This window comes from Amblyraja radiata, chromosome 18 (assembly GCF_010909765.2).
Source record: "Amblyraja radiata isolate CabotCenter1 chromosome 18, sAmbRad1.1.pri, whole genome shotgun sequence".
Taxonomy (NCBI): domain Eukaryota; kingdom Metazoa; phylum Chordata; class Chondrichthyes; order Rajiformes; family Rajidae; genus Amblyraja; species Amblyraja radiata.
Genome location: NC_045973.1, coordinates 36916941 through 36944488, shown reverse-complemented (window position 1 = coordinate 36944488; position 27548 = coordinate 36916941). Strand labels below are relative to the sequence as shown.

General features: G+C 45.8%; 1 protein-coding gene across 2 annotated transcripts in view; it reads right to left on the bottom strand.

The window, feature by feature from the left end:
* Positions 1-27548, bottom strand: part of camk1 (calcium/calmodulin dependent protein kinase I) — a 187617-nt gene that overhangs the window by 11552 nt on the left and 148517 nt on the right. For both annotated transcript variants that reach the window (XM_033037171.1, XM_033037172.1), the window contains exons 5-7: positions 3515-3653; positions 1739-1865; positions 497-572 (exon numbers count right to left, since the gene is read on the bottom strand). In XM_033037171.1, coding sequence (XP_032893062.1) covers positions 497-572; positions 1739-1865; positions 3515-3653 — 342 coding nt within the window. The remainder of the gene's footprint in view (positions 1-496; positions 573-1738; positions 1866-3514; positions 3654-27548) is intronic.

Below are 27548 nucleotides of genomic sequence, written 5' to 3'. Positions count from 1 at the left end.
ATCCCAATATTCTCATCCATTCCCTACACATTATGAACAATTCACAAAGTCCAATTAACCTACAAACCCACATGCCTTTGGGATGTGGGAGGAAACCAGAGCATCAGAGGAAACCAACGTGGTTACAGGGTGAACATGCAACATTCATACTGACAGCACCAGAGGTCAGGATCGAGCCCGGATCTCTGGTGCTGTGACGCTGCAGCTCTACTAGCAGCGCCACCCAGCTGTGTAATATTGAAGTACACGCCAGATTCTCACTTCAGAAAGACAATCTTGCAGTCATTCTTTGCACCATTAGTATTTAGTTTTGGGAAGATTTTGTGATTATCCTTCCTCACTTCCTACTGGATCTGAAGCATGTCAACTGTAAATTCAAAGTGAAAGCCTTCAAACCTTGGTCACTCCTGACAGAACATTTTATAAGTCAGCATTAACAGATTTGAAACATACTGCCCACTTGACAGACGTACAGGTGCATTTGAGCGTAACTTACAAAATGTAGGAGATGACTCCTATGGACCAGCAGTCGACTGCTTTACTGTAAGGCTTCTGGGCCAGGACCTCTGGAGCTGGGAAAACAAGTGAACAGATGATTAGGTTAGCAGTAGGCAGACAATCCACTCTGTAACAGCCAGTATGCATAAATGATTCTTAGTAGCACAGATCTAAACTCACTTTCAAATCAAGGAACTTGACCACGGCTGTTAGCCTTGCCATGTCGGTCTACTTGTCAACAAGGAATTATCCCCCAGCACCTTCATTGTTAAGGGCCTGTCCCACCAGCAAGCGATTGCATGCGTCTAGCGAGACCAAACGTGGTGGTTTGAGGTGTACGGCCTCGAGGAGTCGATCCCACTTCCAACCGCGGAGGCGTCTGGAGTTGTGCGGGGCTGGTCCCGACATCATACTCACCAATCAGCTGGGCTGGAGGCGGGCTGACAGAATTTGGACGTCGCACGGCGTCGGGCGGTTACGTCATCACGCAACGGCACGCCGGGCGGTGACGTCATCGCGCAACGCCACACGCTGCGCACGGCGTTGAAACGCTGCGTACGGCGTTGAGACCCTGCGTACGCCCGTCGAGGCGCTGCGTACGGCCTCAATGCAGCTGCGGGCCGACAGGCCGTTGTCGCGCGGAATTTTTGGACAGTGTCAGTTTTTCGGAGCCCCGCGCGACGTCGGGACCAGCCCTGCACAGCTCCATACGGCTCCGGCGATCGAAATGGGACCAGCCCCGCGAGGCCAAACGGCTCAAGCGACCACGTTAGGTCGCGCTACCGCATGCTGGTGGGACAGGCCCTGTACTGATTTGCAAAGAAGACCAGTTGTCACACACCCTCCAGCCCTGCTCATGCAAGCCAATGGAAGCAAGCCAATCCAATTTTGGATCAAACTTGAAGAAAACTCCAATCAAACAAGCTTTGGGAAACCTTGGTAATGCCCATTCGTTCCTTAAGTTCTTAACCCTATTTTTACTTCCAAACACAAAGCACTGAGGAAATTATTAACTCAGTTCTTAGGTACCAACTGTTAGTTACCTACCTCCCTCTGCTTCTCCTCCATCCACTGAAACCCTGCCTGCTGCCGATGTTTTACATTGTTGCTGCTACTCACCATCAGCCTTCCAAGCATCCTTTCATTCCTGGTCCTCTGGGTAAGAGTACTCTTGGCAAGGCCAATAATGTGCCCCCCGCCCCCCCCCCCCCTATTTATGTGGGCGTTCTTGTGGACTCACCCACATATCCTGGAGTGCCGCATGCTGTTGACATCACACTCCCAGTTCCCTCGATTTTAGACAGGCCAAAATCGCTGATCATTATTTTGGAATCCTCGTCAGCACTGTAGTAGAGCAGATTCTCTGGCTGTAGACAAGTGGCAAAAAAACCCATTTAAGATCAGTTGCTTAATCCAGAGGAGTTTCACTCTTGAAATCCACTTGTGCCACCCAGTCAGGAAACGCAAGGTCTGAATGTGTGTGCAAATTCCATGCTTCCTGAACTACATCTAAAATTATATGTCAAAAGATACCGTTGTGGCGACATCTGGTGGTCAAGCCACTTATTGCTAGAACCCTCGACAGGAGAGCTGGGACTATCACGTGACAGGGTAATGGCGGGAGTTGATTAAGAAAGTCGTCAGTCAACTGGTGTGCCTGACTGCTACGGCAGGAACTTTGCTCAAGTCCTTACCAAACACGAGTGTGTGCCAAAACTGTATTACTTAATAAACCATCGTCACGTTCACAATGTTTGGTCTCTGCACCATGTACAAAATCAGGAGGGGCCTTGATACGGTACACAATGGCAGGGGGATCTATAATACGAGGACGTAGGTTTAAGGTAAAGCAAGCAGCTTAGAGGAGATACAAGGGAGAAGGGTGCGTTCAATTTGGGATGCAATGCCTGAGAGAAAATGGTGGAGGCAGACATTTTCAGCACATTAAAAAAATATCTAAACGAGCACTTGTATTGTGAAGATGTATAAGGCTAATCACCAAGTGCTGGTTAAAGGAATTAGTATTTATGGACACTTGATGGTCAGCATGCCTTGATGGGCCGAAGGACCTGCATAACTTTATGTGCTGCATAACTTTATGACTAGTTGCTGATAATGTGGTTGCAAATAGCACTTATAGTCCTTCTTTTCTGCGTGGTGCATCTTTCTCTCGTAAAGCAGATCACTACAGTTGCATTCGGAGTGAGAAAATACCATGGCGCAGCGGTGGAGTTGGTGCTTAACAGCGCCAGAGACCCGGGTTCAATCCTCACTACAGATGCTGTTTGCACGGAGTTTGTATGTTCGCCCGGTGACCGGGATTTTTTCCGGGTCCTCCGGATTTTCTCCCACACTCCAAAGACGTGTAGGTTTGTAGGTTAATTGGGTTTGGTAAAATTGTAAATTGTCCCCAGTGTGTAGAATAGTGCTAGTATTTGGGGATCACATGTCGGTGTGGACTCGGTGAGCCCATTTCCGCACTGTATCTCTAAAACCAAAACTGACACTAAATGAAGCGTCAAACTGATGGAAGAGCATGATAGGACATGACAGGACAGCGTTTGACGGCACTGGGCCTGTACTCGCTGGAGTTTAGAAGAGGGGGAACCTCATTGAAACGTACAGAATAGTGAAAGGCTTGGATAGAGTGGATGTGGAGAGGATATTTCTACTAGTGGGAGTCCAGGACTAAAGGTCATAGCCTCATAATTCTTTTCGGAAGGAGGTGAGGAGGAATTTCTTTAGTCAGAGGGTGGTGAATCTGTTGAATTCTTTGCTATAGAAGACTGTAGAGGCCAAGTCAGTGGATATGTTTAAGGCAGAAATAGATAGAGATAGGTAAATTCTTGAGTAGTACTGGTGTCAGAGGCTGTGGGGAGAAGGCAGGAGAATGGATTTTGGAGAGAGAGAGATAGATCAGCCATGGTTGAATGTGGAGTAGACTTGATGGGCTGAATGGCCTAATTCTGTTCCTCTCACTTATGATATTATGATATTCAGGTGAGTGTCCACGCACCTTCAGGTCTCTGTGCACGATACCCAGTTCATGCAGGTAGGTGACAGCATCTAGGATCTGCTGGATCAACATGCTGGCGTCTTTCTCGGTGTAGAAGCCTTTGTCCACAATCCTGTCAAAGAGCTCACCACCGGACACACTGTTAAGGGGGCAACGCAGGGAACACAGTGAGACTGGCACACTTCAACATATCACCTTTGCTTACAGTCCCATGATGATCTGTGGATACTTAGTTTAGTTTATTTATCGTACCGAGGGACAGTGAAAAGCTTTTGCCGCATGCTAACCAGTCAACGGAAAGACAATACATGATTACAATCGAACCATTGACAGTGTACAGATACATGATAAAGGGAATAACGTGAATAACATTTAGTGCAAGATAAAGCCAGTAACAGACCCATCAAAGATAGTCCGAGGGTCTCCAATGAGATAGAGAGTAGTTGAGGATTGCTCTCTAGTTGTTGGTGGGATGGCTCAGTTGCCTGATAACATCTGGGAAGGAACAGTCCCTGAATCTGGAGGTACGTGTTTTCACACTTCTATACCTTTTGCCCAATGGGAGAGGGGAAATGAGGGGGTGGTCAGGGTACAATTCAACCTTGATTATGCCTCAGCATGGCCACCAACATAATCAAGGGTGAATCGCACCCTGGCCACTCCCTTCTTCACTTTATCCTTCACATGGATGAGTGCAAGGCTCGCAGTTAATATCATGCATAATGTTGGTTGGGCCACATTTGGAGTATTGCCCCATTACAGTAAGGATGTGGAGGCTTTGGGAAGGGTCAGAGAGGGGTGATACCTGAATGGCGGGGGGGGGGGGGGGGAGATAATTGCTATCAGGAGAGGTTAGATTGTTTTCTCTGGAACATCAGAGGTTGAGGGAAGACCTGATAGATGTATATAAAATTATGAGAATTATAGATAGGTTAGAGACAGAATATTTTTCCCGGGATTTCCCAGGAAATTTCAAATACTAGTGGGCATACCTTTAAGGTGGCATGGGCAACGTTTAAAGGAGATGTGCAGGGTAAGCATTTTTAATGCAGAGAGAGAATGGAGGGTGCCTGGAAAGTGCTGCCAGGGATGGTTGTGGAGGCAGATATGGTAGTGTCATTTAAGAGACTTGAAGCTAGGCACATTTGAATGCATTGTGTGGAGAGATATGGATTATGTGCAGGTAGTCAAAGGGTGATCTTGGCATTATGTTCGACACAGACATTATGGCCTGAAGGGCCTGTTCCAATGTTGGACTGTTCTATATTCCATGTTCCAATGTAAGATTCGCACAATTGCCTGGTTGCATGAACTTCAGCGATACGACCAAAATGGTTGATTTACCAGTGAAGTGCCACGGATTCACCTTCAATGTAAAGTGCTGCCACTGAAAGTGTTTAGAAGCTTGGTGTATTTGCACCAAAGTCCAAAGGGGAAGAACTACCATTTAAAGCATCTTTGGTACAAACTCCGGAATATATTATGCAAACTTTCTTTTTCCTTTTTCATAATAAAAATCAAATAAATGACAACCTTTCTGCCTTGCTGAAATCACAATGACGGTTCTGCCAAGTCTAACAGGGTTCACTTGACTCACACCAAGCCATCACAGGGGTCGGATGGATCCACCTTAGTTTGTTGGCTACACTCCATCTATCCTTGTGTAAGAAGGAACTGTAGATGCTGGTTTACTTCAAAGACAGACACAAAATGCTGGAGTAACTCAGGCAGCATCTCTGGATAGAAGGGATGGGCTGCCTGTCTGCTGCGTTACTCCAGCATTTTATGTCCATCTCCATCTCTCCTTGGTGGGCAAATGTGACTAGCTTGGAGGGACATCTTAGTCAGTGTTTTCTATCGATTTTTTCTACAATAACTGATTTTTGCTTGAAGTAGTAAAAGTGTAAAATAAAGCATGAAATGTTATTAATTAAATAAATACGGTTTTAACACCTTTTTCTTGACCTATGCCATGTATGTTCTAATTCTGAGAAAGGAGTTTTCCGAATACTGAATAGTGCAAACCCACTGACTCCCATGGCTATCTGGACTACACTTCTTCCCACCCTGCTTCCTGTAAGGACTCTATCTCCTCCTCCCAATTCCTCCGTCTACGCCGCATCTGCACCCAGGATGAGGTGTTCCAAACCAGGGCATCGGAGATGTCCTCATTCTTTAGGGAACTGGGGTTCCCCTCTTCGACTATAGATGAGGCTCTCACCAGGGTCTCTTCAATATCCCGTAGCTCCACTCTCACTCCCCATCCACCCACTCGTAACAAGGACTCATTTTCCTTGCCTTCCATCCTACCAGCCGTCACATACAACAGATAATCCTCTGACATTTTTGCCACCTCCAACGAGATTCTACCACTGGCCACATCTTCCCATCTCCTCCCTTTCCGGCTTTCGGCAGAGACCGCTCCCTCCATAATTCCCTAGAAAATTGTCCCTTCCCACCCAATCCACCCCTCCCCTGGTACTTTCCCTTGCAACCGCAGGAAATGCTACAATTGTCGCTTTACCTCCCCCCTCGACTCCATCCATGGACCCAAGCAGTCTTTCCAGGTGAGGCAGAGGTTCACCTGCACCTCCTCCAACCTCATCTATTGCATCCGCTGCTCTAGGTGTCAACTGCTCTACATCGGTGAGACCAAGCGCAGGTTTGGTGATCGCTTCGCCCAACACCTCCGCACAGTCCGCATTAACCAACCCAATCTTCCGGTGGTTCAGCACTTCAACTCTCCCTCCAATTCAGTATCCGACATTTCTGTCCTGGGCCTCCTCCATGGCCAGAGTGAGTCCCACCGCAAATTGGAGGAGCAGCACCTCATATTTCGCTTGGGTAGTTTACACCCCAGCGGTATGAACATTGATTTCTCCAATTTCAGGTACTTCTTGCTTTCTCCCTCCTTCCCCTCCTCTTCCCAGCTCTCCCACAGCCCACTGTCTCCGCATCTTCCTTTCTTCTTCCCGCTCCCCCACACTCCCACATCAGTCTGAAGAAGGGTCTAGACACGAAACGTCACCTATTCCTTCGCTCCATAGATGCTGCCTCACCCGCTGAGTTTCTCCAGCATTTTTGCCTGCCCACAAAAGGGAAAGTGATTTGTCTATCAAACTTTTCAATAATAGCAAAAAATGATCTCCTTAAACAGAGCATCAGCAAACATAATGATGAGAAGAAATAAACTTCACAGCAGTTAGTTTAATCTGTACAGTCCAAAACTGACAGTTATGAATATTACCAAGAAATTGGATTTTCATTAGTTTCAGCATCTAGAACATACAACAGCACAGCAGCAAAATAGACCTTCCAGTCCCTGATGTCTGTGCCATCTATAATACTACCCCACCTCCCTGCACATAAATCCCTCTAAGCTCTGCATGTTCACGTGCCCGCTTGAATGTCTCTTAAAATCCACTATAGTTTCTGCCTCCACCACCATTCCTGGCAGCACATTCCAGGCAGCCATTACTCACTGTGTAAAAAACTTACCCTGCACATCTCCTGGAAACTTTTCCCCCCTGATACTAAACCTATGGCCTCTAGCATCTGGTATTTCCATTCAGGCCAAAAGAGTTGACTTTATACCCTATCTATGCTTCTCATACTTTTATACACTTCTATCATGTCTCCCCTTAACCTCTGATGTGCCAGAGAAAACAATCCAGGGTTGTCCAACCTCTCCTTATAGTTAATACCTTATCTTAGGAAGTACTCTGGTAAACCTCTTCAGCACCTTCTTCAAACCTCCACATCCTTCCTACAATAGGGTGACCAGAACTGCATTCAGTAGCCAAAGTTTTTTTAAACTGCAATATAACTTCCTGACTCTTATACTCAATGCCAATCTATGAAAGTAAGCGTACCATATGCCTCCTTTACCACTCTACCTACTAGTGTTGCCACTTTCAGGAAAGTCTGGACTTGACCCCAACATCCTTCTGTACGTCAATCTTCCAAAGTGCACTATTTTGTTCTGTACTAGCAAATCCAATAAGGAAAGCAGAGTATATTCTTTACCCAGAGAGTGGTTAGAATTTGCAATGATGCAACGAGCTTTAACAAGGGAGTGTGACGTAGGCAGCACAGATGCATTTGAAGGGAAGTACAAAACGAGAAGAGTTTATTGTCTGTCATATAACCCGGAAATGGAACAATGAAATACTTACTTGCACATATGTACATAGTACTCAGTAGATGATATAGGCAAAAACAACAAAAGAAGTTCAATAATAATATTTTAAAAGTGAACAATATTGTGCAAAAACAAAAACAAAGCCCTGAGTCCTTAGTGCAATGAAGGCAGTTTGTATTTGGAGCTGAATGGTAGAAGGAATTGAATTAGATGGTAGAAAGAAATGTGGAGCATAATTAACCGCATTTTGTGCAGTGAAATTCTATCTCAGAAAATAATCAGCCAGATACCTGGAGCTGCAGAGCCACCTGGATAACAGAGGCAGTATCCCCTACCTGTGGGCTCAGAGCTCCACCTGCTGGAGAGAGTTGTGGAGCTCAGACCATGGAGCCACATTGCCGTCTGGTGGACAGGGACTCAACTTGAGGACTCGAGGCACCTCCGCAGGTCATTGCACTCAACTTGAACAAAGCTGCCTCAGACCATAATAAGCAGTAAAAAAGTGGGAGAGCGGGACAAAAACGTTGGAAGAGATTGAGGCAAAAGATTTTAATTTGGTTTCAATGGTAAAGAGGAAGATGGTAAAGTACTCAGGTTTACGGAGGGAATCACAGAGGGAATGTTCATGGAAAAATACTTCAATAATGTGGTCAATCTTATTTGTAGTGCACAGGGGTAGAGATGCAACACGCGTTTGAAAGATAGTTTGGGTGTTGCATGCCCTGGTTGAACAATACAACAAATAAAGACTTAGAAACAAAGAACTGTAGATGCTGGTTCATACATAAAAGGATACAAAGTATTGCAGTAACTCAGCAGGTCAGGCAACATCTCTGGAGAACATGGATAGGTAACGTCTCGGGACAAGACCTTTCTTCAGACCTGGATTTAGTCTTAGTTTTAGGTTTAAATTTTGTTTTATTTTTGTCATGTTCTGCATGCTGTCCCATCACATCAGATTATACTATACGTAAATACAATCAAGTCAAAATCAAGAAACAGGAATTTGTAGGAAAGAACTGCAGATACTGGTTTACATTGAAGATAGACACAAAATGCATGCAACAAAAGCTTTTCACTGTACCTTAGTACAGGTGACAATAAACCTAACTAAACTGAACAGAACTGGAATGCCAAGGAAGGGTCTGGACCTGAAACGTCACCCATTCTTTCTCTCCAGAGATGCTGCCTGTCCCGCCGAGTTACTCCAGTATTTTGTGTCCATCTTCAAGAAACAGGAAGCTAGGTTATATTCTGAGTTCCACTGTGTGCCAGTCTCCACAGCAGAGGGGGCCAGGTTAACTACCCTGTAGGGTCTGTTCCAGTCTCCGTAGTATGGAGCGACTATCCAGGTTAACTACCTGAGGGCTCTCCATGGTACGGAGCTAGTATCCAGAGCCCAGAAGACAACAGAATAAGCCAATTGAGTGAGCACCATCAGCCTCAAATGGTAACAAGTCGGATGAGCATCTTCGGTGTAGATAATTTAACAATAAATGTAGGCTAATACTGGTGAACTGGTCTGCAATAAGCCACTACTTCACCTCCCATCTCTAACAAACCCATTCCATTCTCTACAGGTCTCAAATCTGGAAAGTCGTGAAACATCCAACACTCTCCGAGTCTGAAAACTGTGACATCCAGGTTCAGGAGCAGCTTCTTCCCAACAACCATCAAGCTATTGAACACTACGAACTCCATCTAAATTCCACACTACAATCTGCCCTGGTTGCACTCGGCACTTCGGGTTTGGTTTTTGTTTTGCACTTTACTGAGTTATTTTATTTATTGAACTTTTATTTTGTTTGTACCTGTTTATAAACCTGTTATACAAATCTGCGGTGTTGCTGCAAGTAAGAATATCATTGTTCCACTTCAGCACAAATGACAATTACTCTTGGCTCGTGAACACATACGTGGAAAAGTGGAGGTACGCTAAAATCAACTAGCCAAACCACCCATCAAAATAGATGGATTATGCAATTGGTCCTCAAAAAATGACTCAACCACCAAGATACACAAGCAACATGTAGAAACACCGTTCTCCTCCCAAGCCTCCCTCGGCTAACAATGCACCTGAAGAGTGGCATGGTGGCGCAGCGGTAGAGTTGCTACCTTATAGCGTTTTCAGTGCCTGAGATCTGAGTTCGATCCCAATTACTGGCTGCTGTCTGTACGGAGTTGTACGATCGTCCTGTGACCACGTGGGTTTTCTCCGCGATCTTCGGTTTCCTCCCACACTGCAAAGACGTACAGGTTTGTAGGTTCATTGGCTTTCTATAAATATAAATTGTCCCTAGGATAGTGTTAATGTGCAGGGATCGCTGATTGTTGCGGACTTGGTGGACCGAAGGACCTGTTTCCGCGCTGTATCTCTAAACCTAAATAACTAAAACGTGGAAATCTAACAGTGCACCCTCATAAAGCAAGTTCTCTACCAACATGTCCACAAGAAGAAGCCCAACCACCAAGGCAAAATGGGTGGACAGTGAATATTCTCTTTACAACATTATTTTTATCTAGAAAATTTCCATGTCATGATATGTAAAGGCCATTGAACCTGGCATTAACTTTGGAGATTTAGGTCTCTTCAGGCTCTGAAAGGTCTCTGTGGTTCACTTTATCATTCTACCTAAAGCAAAGAAATAAACAAAGGGATGTAAATAAGTACTAGAACACAGAACCAATCTAACTTTTCCAAAGTCAATGTTAAAATTGCATGGTATTTGTCGGCAGGCCAGGTAGCATCCGTGACAAGAGAAGCAGAATTAATATTTCTGTTTGATGATCTTACATCAGAAACGACTGATAAATTAACTCTGATTCTCTCAGTACAAGTGTTGCCTAATCATGTTCTGCACTGGAGTAAAAATCAAACTGTTAGAGGAACTCAGCGAGTCAGGCACCGTTTCTAGAAGGAAGTGGATGGACCACGTTTTGGGTTGTTTATGAGTCCTTGATCCATAACATCATCTGTGTATTTTCTTCCTCAGATGCTGCCTGACCAGCTGAGTTCCTCCAGCAATTTGTTTTCTGCTGATCTGGCAGCCTCTTGTCTCTCTTCTCGTCTCCCAGCATTGCTGTTTTATGTGAGATTTCCAGCATTTGAAGTTTTTCTTTTTGCTTTAAAATGACTAGTATTACTGTTCTGGGCTGACTTTTTACTCAGAAATGAAAGCTCTTCGAATGGATGCATTTTCCACTTTGTTTCAATGCAGCTTGAATAATGGAGAAGATTTCACATTACGTGGCACGTTACAAGACGACTGTGGATTCAAAATTTATTCCAGAGATTTGGTTGCGAAGGTATATTTAGGCTGGCACTTCAATTCAATACCAAAAATGCCATCTCTTTTTATATTTATTTGTAGTACTGTCTTAATTTGCCTGTAAAGCTGTAGCTAGTAAGAATTTCATTGCCCTGTGCATATGACAATTAAAGACTCTTGAAACTGAGACCCATCAACTCTCTCAAATGAATCCAAAAGAAGAATTAACTATTACTGGCCTTGTGTCCAGGCCAATAATAACCCTTCATTCAATTCTACTGAAATATAATGGATACAGCGTAGAAACAGGCCCTTCAGCCCACCAAGTCAATGCCGACCATCGATCACCCATACACTACTTTTATGTTATCCCACTTTTGCATCCTACACACTAGGGGCAATTTCCAGAGGATAATTAACCTACAAGCCTGTATGTCTTTGGAATGTGGGAGGAAACTGGAGTACCTGGAGGAAACCCACACATTTACAGGGTGAACATACAAACTCCACACAGGCAGCACCTGTAGCCAGGATCAAACCCGGGACTCTGGCAATGCAAGACAGCAGCTCCACTGCTGTGCCTCTGTGTCACCTAACTGTGGCTATTTAACTGTGTTGCCAGGACCAATGCAACACATTGCTTAAAGTGCAGCAAATGGATTGCTCCAGCAACCTCAGAGGCACCTAGTGAGATGAGCAGGCACATCATTGCACTTGGGCTGGGATTTGTATCAGATACAGCTTCAAACCTTATGGCACCTGAGCTCTGTAGTGCTTGGTGTTCCAAAGTGAAATACAAAATCTTTCTCTGTAACCTTAACAGAAATGGTCATGGCACAAAGATGCTGACACGTAACTGATAACGGCACAGCAGTCTCAGAACAGGATTAATCCATTAACACCACCCAATCTTCAGCACTCAACAAGAACTTGCAAGGTAACCTTTGAGGGAACATTTCTAAAACTGTTTCCCAGTTTTGAATGCATCTTTCCAAAGACAATTAGCCTTGCCATAAAACTACTCCACATTCAACGGCATCAGTCCTTTCTCAGCACAGACAGCACAGTGTTGCAGCTGGTAGAGCCGCTGCCCCACAACATCAGAGACGTGGGTTCAATCCTGACCTCAGGCACTGTCTGTGTGGAGTTTGCACGTTCTTCCCGTGACTACATGGTTTTCTCCTGCATCTCCAAAAGGTGCCAACTGGAAGATTAATCAGCCATGGCAAATTGCTTCCAGTGCGCTGGGTGTAGAAGTTGGGAGGTCATATTGTGTCTGTGTATTGGTTCGAGTATAGTGTACAGTTCTGGTCACCCCATTACAGATAGGATATGAAGGCTTTGGAGGGAGTGTGGAATAGGTTTACTGGATACTGCTTGAATAGAGAGTATTAACTGCAAGGAGAGTTCGGACAAACCTGGATTGTTTTCTCTGGAATGTCAGAGGTCGACAAACGACCTAATAGAAGTATAGCAAATTCTGGGAGGCATGGATAGGGTAGATGGCCAGTCTTTTTCCCCAGGGTGAAAATGTCATATACCAGATGGCATAGATTAAGGTGAAAGGGGGAAAGTTAAAAGGAGAATTATGAGGCAAGTTTTGTTTTAAAGAGTGTTAGGTGTCTGGAATGTGCTGTCAGGGAAAGTAGTGGACACAGATACAAAATCAATGTTTACGAGGCATTTGGGCAGACACATGGAGGGATATATACATGTGCAGGCTGATGAGATTAGTTTAAACTGGCATCTTGGTCAGCACAGTTATCATAGGTTGAAGGTCCTGTTCCGGTGCTGTACTGTTCTATGTTCTATGTGTTCATAAATGGTCAAATCTGAGGGAGACGATAGAAAATGTGGAGAGTACAAAATGAGATTAATGTAGGATTACTTTAATAGATAGTTAGTTGATGGTTGGTATGGACTCTGTGGGACGAAGGACACATTTCCAAGCTGTTTCACTCTATGATTCTATGACAAATTAGACTGCTATTCAAGGATCAGCTTGGACAAAAAACACTGCAAGCTTCTTTGCAACATGATAGGAATCTTAAGTATATTATACTTAAATCCATCAGTGTTCGCCAAATAGGGAATTGGAGTCAGTGCATGGGGTGATCTTTCCCAAGTCCAGTAGTGCTGAGAAGCATAGGGATTACAGCTGCCTCAGCTCTGACTGCCAAAGATGCCAGTGACCCTTCTATTATTGTACAGTAGAACAACAAGCAGTATCATTTGAAAGGCACAGGAAAATCTCAGAAATTCCAATTTGGCTGAAAATAACATCTCCATATCCAAAACAAGCCACGGCAAGGGGAATGGTCACGGGTAAACAACAAAATAATCATAGCAGCAGACCTTCTGTTTAGTTTATTTTAGTTTAGAGAAAGTTTGATTCAGAGATACAACATGGAAACAGGCCCTTTGGCCCACCGAGTCGACCATTGATCACTCGTTCACACCAGTTCTATGTTATCCCACTTTCACATCCACTCCCTGTACATTTGGGGCAATTTACAGAGGTCTATTAACCTACAATCCCACACTTGGTCTTTGGGATGTGGGAGGAAACTGGAGACTAGAACCTGGGTCTCTGGCGCTGATAGGAAGCAGCCCTACTAGCGCCACCAGCAATCCGTAAGGATTTCTGATGTTACATGCTGCCAGTTCTCATCCATAGAAGAATTTGGCTGGGCAGAGTCAAGAATATTTCTTATTGGAATTCCACACATCGTAACCACAATTCACAGCCTCAAATATAAGAGTGAAAGGATGTAAGGTGGACAATTGTACAGCACCTGGCAGGACTGAGAGAAAGACCAGAGCTCAAAGAGAAGGCTGCATTGCGCTGAACAGAGGGAAAAAGAATAGAAAGTGAAAATTTAAGAGAATATTCATACATTTCCCTCAGTAAAGTTACAGAAAGAGTGCAGTGGCTTGTTTTGGATATGGAGATGTTATTTTCAGCCAAATTGGAATTTCTGAGATTTTCTGTAGAAAGAAGAACGTGTGTGTGTTGAAGGAAACGTGGAAGTAATTAGAGATGGCCTCTTCAAATGTTGTACAAATGTTGCTGATGCTTAAGGTGCTAGATAGGATGCCAGAGGATGAGGGTGGAAGAGTTCACTGTTCAGGGGTAGCTTGGCTAAAAGCAGCTGGAGGAGGAGCAAGAGTTAAGGGAGCGTGTGGTTCAAATTGTAGATTGCAAGGAGACAAGTGGCCATAATGATCATGAATAGTGATGAGGTTTCAGCAAGAACGCTGTTGACAAAGTTTAAAGATCAGTTGTCAAAGAATAAATTTAGCAGAGACATACCAGAGCAATGGTATAGGGTTAAATATTTTAAAGAGGTTTACTGTGGACTAAAGGGCCTGTCTCACTTGGGTGTCATTTGCGTGTCACGCAGGTGGCGCACAAAGATTTTGTGAATCCCAAAATCCTGGGGTGCTGTGCGCGACCGCGTGTCACTGCCTACGTCAACACGCACCATGCGCGCGTTAGGCGTGCCATGCGTGCATCACGTGCGAATAATGTTGCGTAAATGACGCCCAAGTGGGACAGGCCCTTAAGAGTATACAAGTTCGACCTTAGGGCCTTTATCTCCAATGTTCATGAACCAATCAGGACCATGTGGCGTAGAAACAAAGAACTGCAGGTGCTGGTTTATGCGAAATATAGACAGAAAGTGCTGGATTAACTCAAGAGGTCAGGCAGCATCTCTGGAAAAAGGATGGGAGACATGGACAGGGGGGGGGTGGGGTGGAAGAGTTGGAGGCAAGAAAAGACCAGGACCAATCAGGTCTGGCAACAAGTGGCCTCAGACAGGGAGTTGCCCTGATAGGCCCATTGTTGGATTGGGAAGGCGTGATCTCAAGAGGGATACAATATGGTGAAATGTGGAACTGGTTATTAGAAGTTACTTAAAATTAGATAATTCAACGTTCATACCAATAGGTTGCAAGCTACCCAAACAAAATGTGAGGTGCTGTTGCTCCAATTTGTGTGTGCTCTCATGGTGAACCACCGAGGCAGAAAGGTCAGTATCGAAATGGGAAGGGGAGTTAATGGTTAGCAACCGGGAGATCCTGTAGGCCTTGGCTGAACGATCACAAGTGTTAAGCGAAACGGTTGTCTCGCTCTCACTTGAAAAAACTTTTGAGGTCCCTGGATAAAGTTGAGAGCGGGTGTATAAGGACAGGTGTTGCATCTCCTGCAGTTGCAGGGGAATATATCTGGGGAGGCGGTGGTTTGGGTGGGAAGGGACGAGTAAAGCAAGGAATTGTGGAGGAAGCGGTCTCTGCAGAAGGCTGAAAGGGGTGTAGATGGAAAGATGTAATTAATGGTGGGGTCTCATTGGAGATGACGGAAATATCGGAGGATAATGTGTTGGATGCGGAGGGTGAAGGGTGAGAACCAGAGGAACTATGTCCTTGTTGCGTCTGGGAGGAAGGGGAGTGAGAGCAGAATTACGGGATACAGAGGAGACACGTGTGAGTGCCTCACTATGACAGATGGGGGGAACCCATGTTACCCGAACAATGGGGCCTAGTATGGAACTCAACTTGGGAACAGATGTGGTGGAGACAAAGAAATTGAGAGTAGGCGATGAATTGGAATGCACTGCCTGGAGAAATGGGGGAAACGTGTTCGTTTGTAACTTTCAAAGGAGAAATAGATCCGCATTTGAAAAGAAGGAATTTGTAGGGCTGCAGGAAATTAACAGGAGAGTGGGGCAATTTGCTCTTTCAAAGTGCCCTTATAGACATGATGAAACCAATGGACTCATATGGGACCATGCAATTTTGTAATCCTCTAAGGAGCATGTTAGATGCTAAGGAGAACTTCAATGGCAAGGGTGAAATGAAAGTGAATTTAGAATGGACAGGTGCAACTAGTGTGTGTCCTGATCTTGTCACTTCTGAGCATGGCTCGTACTCAGTCACTAATAATAATAATACATTTATTTATTTTTATTTATTTTTATTTATGGGCGCCTTTCAAGAGTCTCAAGGACATCTTACAAAAATTGAGCATGTAGAGGAAAAACATGTAAGGGGAATGAAATAAATAGTAGAGACATGACTAGTACACAAAGTAAAGACAGAATTCAATACAAAACACAGTATGAGGCAATTAATGCACAGATGAAAAGGGACGGGGACGTGGGGCTAAGGATAGGCAGAGGTGAAGAGATGGGTCTTGAGGCGGGACTGGAAGATGGTGAGGGACACGGAATTGCGGATCAGTTGGGGGAGGGAGTTCCAGAGCCTGGGAGCTGCCCTGGAGAAGGCTCTGTCCCCAAAACTGCGGAGGTTGGACTTGTGGATGGAGAGGAGACCGGCTGATGTGGATCTGAGGGACCGTGAGGGTTGGTAGGGGGAGAGGAGGTCAGTGAGATATGGGGGGGCCAGATGGTGGAGGGCTTTGTAGGTGAGGACCAGGATTTTGTAGGTGATCCGGTGGGAGATGGGAAGCCAGTGAAGTTTTTTGAGGACTGGAGTGATGTGATGCCAGGATTTGGTGTGGGTGATGAGTCGGGCGGCTGCGTTCTGGACCAGTTGGAGTCGGTTGATGTAGGTGGAGCTGATGCCAAGGAGAAGTGAGTTGCAATAGTCCAGTCGGGAGGAGATGAAAGCATGGATGAATCTTTCAGCAGCGGGCGGTGTGAGAGAGGGTCTGAGTTTGGCGATGTTCCTAGTCTTGTCTTTGATTCATGAATGGGTACAAAGCATGCTCAGAAGTCAGGACACTATGTTGGTTGCGCCTGTCCCTGTGCCTGTCCATGGTGGATTCAATTCTGGTTCTCCCTCCACAGATACTGCCTAGCCTGCTGAGTACCTCCACTATTTTCTGCTTTATTGCTCCCTTCAGAACGAGACAGTTAGGAGTAAGCATCCAACCCCTCAAGCGTGGTGTAAAGTTCAAGAGCACAGCTATTCTTTCACCATAGTGCCATTTGTGTCCCTTGACTCCTGTAACATTCAGAAATCAATTGAGCTCTTTTTAAATGAGTCCCATGTCTGAACTTCCACAACCCTCCTGGGGAGAGAGTCCCAAAGATTCACCATTCCCTACCTGAAGAAATTTCACCTGCTTCCATTCCTACATGGCCAACCCCTCAATCTGTGGCCTCGATCCCTGGCTCTGGAGCCAGAGGAAACATCTTTGTGATTTATCCACCTATTGAGTCTTAGTTAGAATTCTGTTAGTTTCAATTAGATCATCTCCCAATCTTTTAAACTCTAGAGAATATAGCCCTATGAATCTTAATCTCTTCTTTTACAGAAAACCAGCCATCTTAAAAATCAGTTTAGCATATCCTCAATTTAGTTTCGTTCAGCTTATTGTCACATGTACCAAAGTACAGTGAAAATCTTTTGTTGCGTGCTAACCAGACAAATGCATTAGCACTACTGCGAACCTCCGAATATATCGACTGTTAAGCGGCCTTTTCACGGGGCGACTTGACGCAAGAGTTAACCGGAGTTTAACATCGTGGGAACCTCGTGCGATAACAGTACGGCATCCGTGGACCACCGTGGACCACCGTAGCGCTAACGGCAGGTCATCGTGTAACTTGGTCACTCGGGAGAAAATTCAAGAAAGTTTGAATTTCTCCAAGAGTGACTTGTACACTTGTGGTTGAGTATTGCAACATTATATGAACGTAGTGGCCAGTGCGATATCCGTAATAACTCTTGCGGGTACCGTGGGAACTCCTGCGAACGGTGAACCCGGAAGCTGGACAGAGGGGACAGAAGGTGAGTAAAAATTATCTTCTGTGGGATTGAATTTAAAAAATAAATAAAAATAAAGATTTGCATCCGCATATGGACATCAACTTATTCATGAGTTATGTTAATGAGATTCAAGAAAATAACTATAATCTTTAAAAGGGACTTTAAAAGGGACTTTACTGAAAGGTTACGCATTTTTATGGTCCGTGAGAAATTTTTCACATGTACTTCTTTGAGAGATACAGGTCGGAGTCCTCGGGTCCAGGGGTTCGGAACGCTACCAATCAATGTTGTACAGAGACCCGTGTAAGGAGTGAACTGCACATGCTGGTTTAAACCGAAGACAGACACAAAAAGCTGGAGTAACTCAGCGAGTCAAGCAGCATCTCTGGAGAAAAAAAGCTGATGTTTCGGGACGAGACACATCTTCAGACTCAATTCCGATTAGGCTGTCTGAAGAAGGGTTCCGATTCGAATCGTCACCTATTCTTTTTCTCCAGAAATGCTGCCTGACCCGCTGACTTACTCCAGCTTTTTATGTTTTTCTTCCCAGATCTGACTTACCTGCTGAGTTACACCAACATTTTGTGTCCTTCTGTGCGTATTAACCAGCATTAACCAGCGTCTGCAGTTCCTTTAGACATTACCTAACTTCAGATTTTAGAGATATAGCGCGTGGGAACTCCTGCGAACGGTAAACCCGGAAGCTGGACAGAGGGGACAGAAGGTGAGTAAAAAACGTGGTCTCAATATCGACAAGGGAACATGTGTCCTTCGAGGACGTCCCACCTAATTGTCATTGTTGGATAATCTTTTTAACAGGAACACTTGCAGAGATGGCTCCCAGAAAATCTCAAAGAAAGGGGGTAAAGCGTGTCAGAGATGTTTTTGCCATGATGCGCTATTCAGTTTCTATATTGTTTCAGTTTCTATATCTATATTGTTGCTCTATTCAGTTTCCCAGGGGGTCGGGACGGGACTGGAGTTGGGAGGGAAAGGTGGGGGAGTCGAGGGAGAGGAGGGGGAGACAGATGGGGGTGTCTTCATTTACTGGCGGCGGGTGTCTGTCACTGAAACAGGCAGGTGAGATTTCACATCCGCCTTGTGTGTGCCTCTCTCTCTCTCTCCCTCCCTCTTACACAGGCTGAGAGACTCTGCCTCTGTGAGTGTACGTCTCTTTCTCCCCCTCTCCCACACATAGTAAGACCGAGGTACTGTGCTCAGTCCATCTGTGTCTCCCACATACACTGTAAAATATGTCTCCAAATGAGCCAATTCAACCAAGGGAGGATATATATAGTGCGTGAAAAAAAAGTTACATCATTTGTGTCACGTGTAGTTCACGATGTTCATTCAAGATTTAACGCGAAAGCTCGGGAAACGGACAAGTCACTCGCACAAATAACAGAAATGCCGAGTACCGTGGGAACTCTTTATCTAACCCGTTATATCGTGCTAGACTCGTGCTGGACCACGACCTCTTCACTCTGGTGACATCTTGCGTCAACTCGCCCCGTGAAAAAGCCCCATCAGGGAATCCCCGATCTCAGGGGAATCCCCGACCTCGCGGAGACTCGCAAGTACTGTATCTTTAAACACCGAGGAAGGCTTCATGGAGTACGGAAACGTGGTTGTCAGGCAGGACTACAAGTAAGACTGAAGCGTAGGGGACTTCGGCCCCCTCTCCCTATCATCCTACTGGCCAACGTACAGTCACTTGAAAACTAAGTGGAGGACTTAAGGTCAAGGCTGCTTTACCAAAGGGAGCTGAGGGAATGCTCTGTGTTCTGTTTCACTGAGACATGGCTCACCCCCAGCTCCCCAGACTCAGCGGTCCAGCCTGAAGGGTTCTCCATCCACCGTATGGACCGTACACTGGCATCTGGGAAAGGGAGAGGAGGGGGCGTCTGCCTCATGGTCAATTCTGCGTGGTGCTCAGACGTGGCAGTCCTATCAAACTCCTGCTCTCCGCACCTGAAACACCTGGCGATGAAATGCCGTCCCTTCTACCTTCCGAGGGAATTCACCTCCATCATCCTGACCGCGGTCTCCATCCCACCCCAGGCAGATGTCCGTCTGGCACTGGAGGAGCTGCACGCCGTGGTCAACAAGCACCAGACGGCTTACCCCGAGGCATTTACCACCGTAGCCGGGCACTTCAACAAAGCCAACCTGAAGGAATCGCTCCCTAACTTCCACCAACATGTTTCTTGCAGCACCCTTGACCACTGCTACAAGACCATCAAGGACGCCTATCGCTTTATCCGTCGCCCTCACTTCGGAAAATCCGACCATTCAGTGGTGCTGCTTCTTCCTGCATACAGGCAGCAACTGAAGAAAGCACCCCCAGAGGTGAGGACTGTACAGAGCTGGTCGGGGGGTGGGGGCAAAGGAACAACTCCAGGACTGCTTGGAGTCTGTAGACTGGGCAATGTTCAGGGGCTCGGTAACGGACCTGAATGAATACGCCAGTCGTTACAGACTTCATGTGTGGAGGACTGCGTTCCAACAAAAACCTTACGAGTGTTTCCTAACCAGAAGCCTTGGGTGAAAGCCTACTGCATTTCGTTGTCTCTACTGCATTTCGTTGTCTCTGTACTGTACACTGACAATGACAATTAAAGTTGAATCTGAATCTGAATCTGAACCATGAGATCCGCATTCTTCTGAAGACCAGATCCTGGGCATTCAGGTCTGGCAATGCAGAGGTCTATAAGAAGTCCAGATACGACCTTGGTAAGGCCATCAAAAAGGCCAAAAGGGACTTCTGCTCTAAGCTGGAGGATGAGACGGATGTGCGGCAGCTGTGGCAGGGCTTGAATGCAATCACCTCCTAAAAGGCGAAATCAGGAGGCGGCTCAAACGACAGCAAAGCATCACTCCCTGACGGGCTCAATGCGTTCTACGCACGGTTTGATAGGAAGAACACTGATGTGCCTTCCCGAGCCCCTACTCGCCCTGACTGTGTTACAGTCATAGTCACAGAGGCCGACGTCAAAAGATCCTTCAGGGGGGTGAACCCTCGGAAGGCACCTGGACCTGATGGTATACCCGGTCGAGTTCTCCAGACCTGTGCAGACCAACTGGCGGGAGTTTTTGCAAACATTTTCAACCTCTCACTTCTGAGGTCTGAGGTTCCCACCTGCCAAGAAGAGTAAGGCGACGTGCCTCAATGACTATCGACCAGTGGCACTAACGTCTGTGGTGATGACGTGCTTTGAGAGGTTGTTTGTGGTGCACATTAACTCCTACCTCGACAAGAACCTCGACCAACTACAGTTCACATACCGCCACAACAGGTCAACGGTAGATGCAATTTCACTGGCTCTCCACTCCGCACTGGACCACTTGGACAATAAAAACACCTACGTCAGGCTGTTTATAGACTACAGCTCGGAGTGTAATACCATCATCCCTTCCAAGCTGGTTACCAAGCTCACGGAACTGGGCCTCTGCACATCCCTCTGCAATTGGATCCTCGACTTCCACATCCACAGACCACAGTCTGTTCGAATTGAAGGAATCACTTCATCCTCAGTAACAATTAGAACGGGAGCACCTCAAGGTTGCTTGCTCAGCCCCCTGCTTTACTCACTCTATACCCATGACTGCGTAGGCGGTCATAGTGCGAACTCCATCATCAAGTTCGCCGATGTCTAGGGTCCTTCTGTGGTTGGATGAATCACAGATGGGGACGAGTCAGAGTATAGAAGTGAGATCGACCGACTGACCAAATGGTGCCAGCACAACAACCTGGTTCTCAACTTCAGTAAGACCAAGGAACTGATTGTGGACTTTAGTAGGGGAAGGATAAGGACCCACAATCCTGTTTATATCAATGGGACGATGGTGGAGACGGTCAATAACTTCAAATTCCTGGGCTTGCATATATCAGAAGATCTTTCCTGGACCCAGCACACCGATGCAATTGTAAAGAAGGCACATCAGCGACTGTACTTCCTGAGAAGATTACGGAGATTCGGCATGTCAAAGAGGATTCTCCTAAACTTCTACAGGTGCACGGTTGAGAGCATTCTGACTGGTTGCATCGTGGCCTAGTTCGGCAACTTGAACGTCCAGGAGCGAAAAAGACTACAAAAAGTTTGACCACTGCCCAGTCCATCACCGACTTTGACCTCCCCACCGTCGAAGGGATCTGTCATAGTCGCTGCCTCAAAAAGGCAGCCAACATCATCAAGGACCCGCACCATCCTGGCCACACACTTATCTCACCACTCCCATCAGGAAGAAGGTACAGGAGCTTGAAGACTGTAACGTCCAGGTACAGGAACAGCTTCTTCCCCACATCCATCAGGCTATTAAACACAACAAATAAGCTATGAGCTCTGAACTGCAAAAGACTATATTATTACTTGTTATTTGCACTATATTTTTGTTATTTATTGAACTTTTTCTTTTCCCTCCCCCCTCGTTATATACAATGTTTACATATTCACATATTCTGTTGTGCTGCAACAAGTAAGAATTTCATTGTCCCATCCCGTGTTATATTGTCAATTTCATTAGCCAGTGCACCCTATTTTTAGGTTAGAAGACCAAAATGGTAGCACACCAACATGGAACGCAATACTCCCGGTTCAATCTCACCAAGGCTCTTCACACAGTCCATTCTCCCTTTCCTTGGTCCAAATCTCCCTTTCACATCAACTACACGAGTAGTCCCTTTTATCAATCCCATTCAATATTAATGGCTGTTCAGCTCCATTAAATTAGACATTCCTACTCAAGGGAGCAGTGCTCATTCAGTTGAAGCAGACAGACTTGATTACATTATTAAAGGCAGATTAATGGTTTATTCCTGATCCTAACTTCCACCTACTCTTGATAATTTAGTCAATATAATCACTTAAAAGCCAAATTCACGTGAGTTTAATTAACATGAACAAGGCAGCAAATTGATCTCTCGCTGAGTGTAGAGAGACAGGGCAGGGATTTAATGGGAGAAACAAAGTTTGGAAAGCACTCAGATTTATCACAGTCAATGTGATATTAATTTATTAATGTACTTTCACGGTCGTTTTGCATATCTTTATCTAAAGAATAATGTTTATTTTTGAAATTAAAAAAAGATTCTCCCTGGCAGCTGTGCAACAGAGGATTCTCTGATTTAGGGGCTATTCCCAGGGACACACTCGGAGACAGATATCAAGTGCTGGCTGGAAGATCAGCAAAGGACACTCTTTGGTCTGCCCAAAACCTGTTGGTCCTCCAGCACGGTGTGATGTCCATCGGAGAATGTTGCCTACAGGCCCATTCCAGACTGCAGGAGTAGGTACTAAGGAATGCACTGAAGTTTGGAACAGCCAACACCAAGGCTCTGTCGGGGAGGACCACAGTCTAGGGTCCTTCTGCTGATGGACATTGAAGGGCTGAGTCCAGCAGGGACACCCTTCAAACAAGGAAAAGAATATCACCTCAGGGGAGCCAAGAATGGAGTGCTTGTTTTGTGTAAAAACATGTACCAATGCTACCAGTATGACCAGTATGACTACTGAATATATAGACACATAGACTGAGAATGTATGAAGAGTTTATGAATGTTTTTTGTTTTGCATATATTTTCTTATGAATAAAGTTTAGTTTGAAATACATAAAAGGACAGTTGTGGTAGAACCTTGTTTAAGGAATGTTCCTCGTGGCTTCCTCATTTTATACATTTATGCCTCTCTTTATAAAACCCAGGATCCTCTGTGTTTTTAATGAGTGGTTCAACCAGTCCTCCTACTTGCAAAGCTCTAGACACACACACACGCACATGACTTTGTTTCCCGACACCCTGCATTAAAATTAAGGTCTTTATGTGCAAACACAGGCAGATGGGACTGGCCCAGATTATCAATTTGGTCAGTATGGACAAGTTGGTTCGAAAGGCTGTTTGCATGCTGTACAACTCTATGACTGTATGCTATTCCCACTTCACATGCTTCCTACCAAACTGTTTGATATTTCCACTTTGCCGAGTTAAGGTTCATCTATCTTAAACCTGCTCGGCTTTGGAATTAAAAATTAGTGAATCATCTGGAACAGTTGCAAAAAAACCTTCTGGTTTACTAATATTCTCTAGGAAATATGCCACCCATGTCTAGACCCACCAAAGCGGTTGATTCTTAAGGGCCTGTCCCACCAGCATGCGTGGGCGCTTGAGCCGTACGGCCTTGCAGGGCCAGTCCCACTTCGATCGCCGGAGCCGTATGGAGTTGTGCAGAGCTCGACCACTGCGCGGCCCCCGCTTCCAGTTTGGTCGCGCTCGCCGCATGCAGTCGCATGCTGGTGGGACCGGCCCTGTACGGGGATCACTCGACCTCCGTGTGACCCCCGCGAGGCCTCCGCTTCCGGTTTGGTCACGCTTGCCGCATGCAATCGCTTGCTCGTGGGACAGGCCCTTTACAGAGCCCCTTGAAATAGGTTTGCAAACTGCTCGGATAAAGGGCAACTTCAGGCTGAAAATAAATGGCTTGTTAGTTTTGTACAGATCCAACACAAAATCATAAAGGACAAAAACTTAGCAGCTGAAGACAGACACAATAAGCTGGAGTAACTCAGCGGGTCAGACAGCATCTCTAAAGAAAAGGAATAGGTGACGTTTCGGGTTGAGACACTCGATCCGAAACGTCACCTATTCATTTTCTCCAGAGATGCTGTCTGACCCGCTGAGTTTCTCCAGCTTTTTGTTTGCAACTTTGGTTTAAACCAGCATCAGCAGTTCCTGCCTACACAAAACCTACAGTAGCAGCTCTTGGCTTAGAAGGTTGAGTTTCTTAGCTAATGCTCCTCTCTCAACTCACACCATCCTAAAAACACATATTTCACACTTCTTTTGAGTGCTTACTATTTTTTAAGTAGCTGCTCCTGTTTCCGGAGTTGTGCTGCCCTACTGCTGCATATCCCATGTATTGGTACCACCTCACTACGAGAAGCCATTTATAGAGTTAATCACAATGCCTTGGAGGATTATAAAGGGTCTGTTCCACTTTGCGATTTTTTAGGCGACTGCGGAGCGTCAGTGACTGACGCTCGTAAAACCGTCAAGTTGCACGACATACACGCTGACGTATGCTGCCCTGCGGGTGATGCCCGGTTAGGGGGTTTGTTAGGGTGATTTAGGGTTAGGGTTACCGCTAGGGTTAGGTTTAGGGTTAGGGACCACAGATGGGCTGTAAAATATTCTTCCTTCATTGCATGGATTTTATACATTAATATATAAAAATTAATACAATAAAATCAATTGTGCAAGTGAAAAGATGTCTGAGTCTTTCATTTTTATTTACCGATTTATTGGTCCGCTTCCAGTTCCAATCACCGTCTCTAACTTTTCACAGGGATGGATTCAGTGAGTGTAGACTAAACTCCCCTCTCCCCCAATCCCCTTCTTCCCCCATTCCGCCCCCATCTCCACCCCCCATACCCTTCTTCCCTACCCTCCCCTCCCCCCCTCTTCCTCCCTTCTCCCCGCTCCACTCCCCCCCCATCACCTCACATCCCCTTCTCCCCCTCTCCCTCCCTCCTCCCATTCTCCAACCCCCCCCCCCCCCCCCCCCACTTTCCCTGACATCCCCCATTTGTGGACCCAGCTGCACACTATCCCACACACGCTAGGGACAATTTATACAAACCTGTGCGGGAGGAAGCCCTAACCCTAACTCTAGGTTGATAGGCTTGGTATAAGTATAAATTGTCCCGAGCGCGTGTGGGATAGTGTGCGGGGGGTCGCTGGTCGGTGCGGACTCGGTGGGTCGAAGGACACTGTATCTCTGAATTAAATGTGACACAGGGGCCCTCAGGGGTTGGACTCTAACCTCCAATGTTCTGTATGGGAACTAAACTGTTGGCCACGAGTTGTCCCAGAGGCAGATCTCTCTTCCAATGGTCTCTCCAAACCCCCAGAGGCAGCGGGCTTTTCAACTGGGTACAGGCAATGTTGTCCGTTTACCAATGCCACCCACCTGCTCCGGCCACCGAGTCTAAATACCCAACACCCATTTTGAAGCAAGGCGAAGGGAGGGGGGGCATTGTTCCCAAAGTCTGCATTTATCCCAGACTCAATGTTACTAAAACAGATGATCTGGCCTTTGTGCAGTACTATTAGTGGGATCTAGCTGTCACAGGCTGGGTCCACAAATGGGGGGCGTCGGGAAAAAGTTGGGTGGGGGGTGGGGTTGGATAATGGGAGAAGGGAGGGAGAGGGGGAGAAGGGGATGCGAGGGGAGGGGGGAAGTGGAGTGGGGAGAAGGGAGAAAGAGGGGGAAAGGGAAGAAGGGGGGGAGTGGGGAGGGGAGACGGGTAGGGGGGGGGGAGTGGAGAAGGAGGGATGGGGCGGGATTGGGGGAGAGGGGAGTTTAGTCTACACTCACTGAATCCATCCCTGTGAAAAGTTAGAGATGGTGATTGGATCTGGAAGCGGACCAATACATCTGTAAATAAAAATGAACGACTCAGACATCTTTTCATTTGCACAATTGATTTTATTGTATTCATTTTAATAAATTCATGTTTAAAAACCATGCATTGAAGGAATAATATTTTACAGCCCATCTGTGGTCCCTAACCCTAACCCTAACCGGGCGTCACTACATGGGGTGGCAAGGAGACACCGCGCGGCACTACATGCGTCACCACGCGTCACGGCACGTCACAACCCGACCACTACGCGACAACCTCTTTTCAAGCTGTCACCTAAAATGTTGCCCTTGTGGGACAGGCCCTTAAGGCTCCATTGGAGCAGAAACTTAGCAGAACAAAGCTTCACACAAGCTGGCTCCTTAGAAGGTAAACCGAATCTATGTATGTTTCAAAGATGAAATAATCTTATTCGTAATAAAAGTTGTGTTTTTGCATGAAAACTTACAGCATATGGCAAATACATTCTCTCGTCGGTTTTGCTCGATTCTGCTAAGTCACACAGGGGCACATGACTCTTGGCGTCAACATGTACAGTATGAGCTATCTACAGCTCACTCTCCCACACTGTAATTAATTGTTAACACTATTTACTAGTGACAGAGGTCGTGGATTCCGACTTCCTCCCTGTGGAGCAGCAAAGAAAAAGATGACACCAACCTTCACCACTCATCCCACACACTCCTCCGACATGAACACACAGCCCGTGAACATTAGAGATCAGAGACATCAGAGCTCTCTCGACAACAATAAGAGCTCATTCCATTCACACTATTCTGCACTCAGTATCAATGCAGATTAGGTGCTGTGGAACACACGCTGGATGTGTTGGGCCATTGATTTTTAAAACCTCAATTAGTTTGCAAATTTTATGCTGAGCACACAAATAGGGTCTAAAGTGAGCAACGCAAAATTCAACGCATCTCAGCCAAGGACAGCAAGACGCGAAAGATGTAGTAGTGACATAAATGTCATCTAATTACACACGGGAATAATTCCCATTGGGAAGTTCTAAGATTCAACCTACTAGACAAGAAGAAATTAACGTGGAAGGTACCATCGATCAGAGCCAAATTTGCAGAGGTTTCTCTGGATTATGTTGTTACTTTATATTCCTGGGATGGCAGGACTTTCATACGAAGAAAGACTGGATAGACTCGGCTTGTACACGCGGCTTGTACACGAATGAAAGTGTAAAAGATGACCCAACTGTATATCTCACATTTTCTATTTCCTATTTGGGAATAACAATAATCCACACAAAATGGACTGCCCCCATCAATTCTTTAAAGTAGGCACAATTAGTATTATTAGTGTCTCATGATACACATTAATATCATACCCAGGAAGTCCTCTCCACACACACCCACAGAGTACCTGCCCTAATTATAGAGCCATTTCAGCCCACCAAGTCCGTCCTCACCATTAACACTAATTCTTTGTTATTCTTGCCACATTCCCATCAATGCTC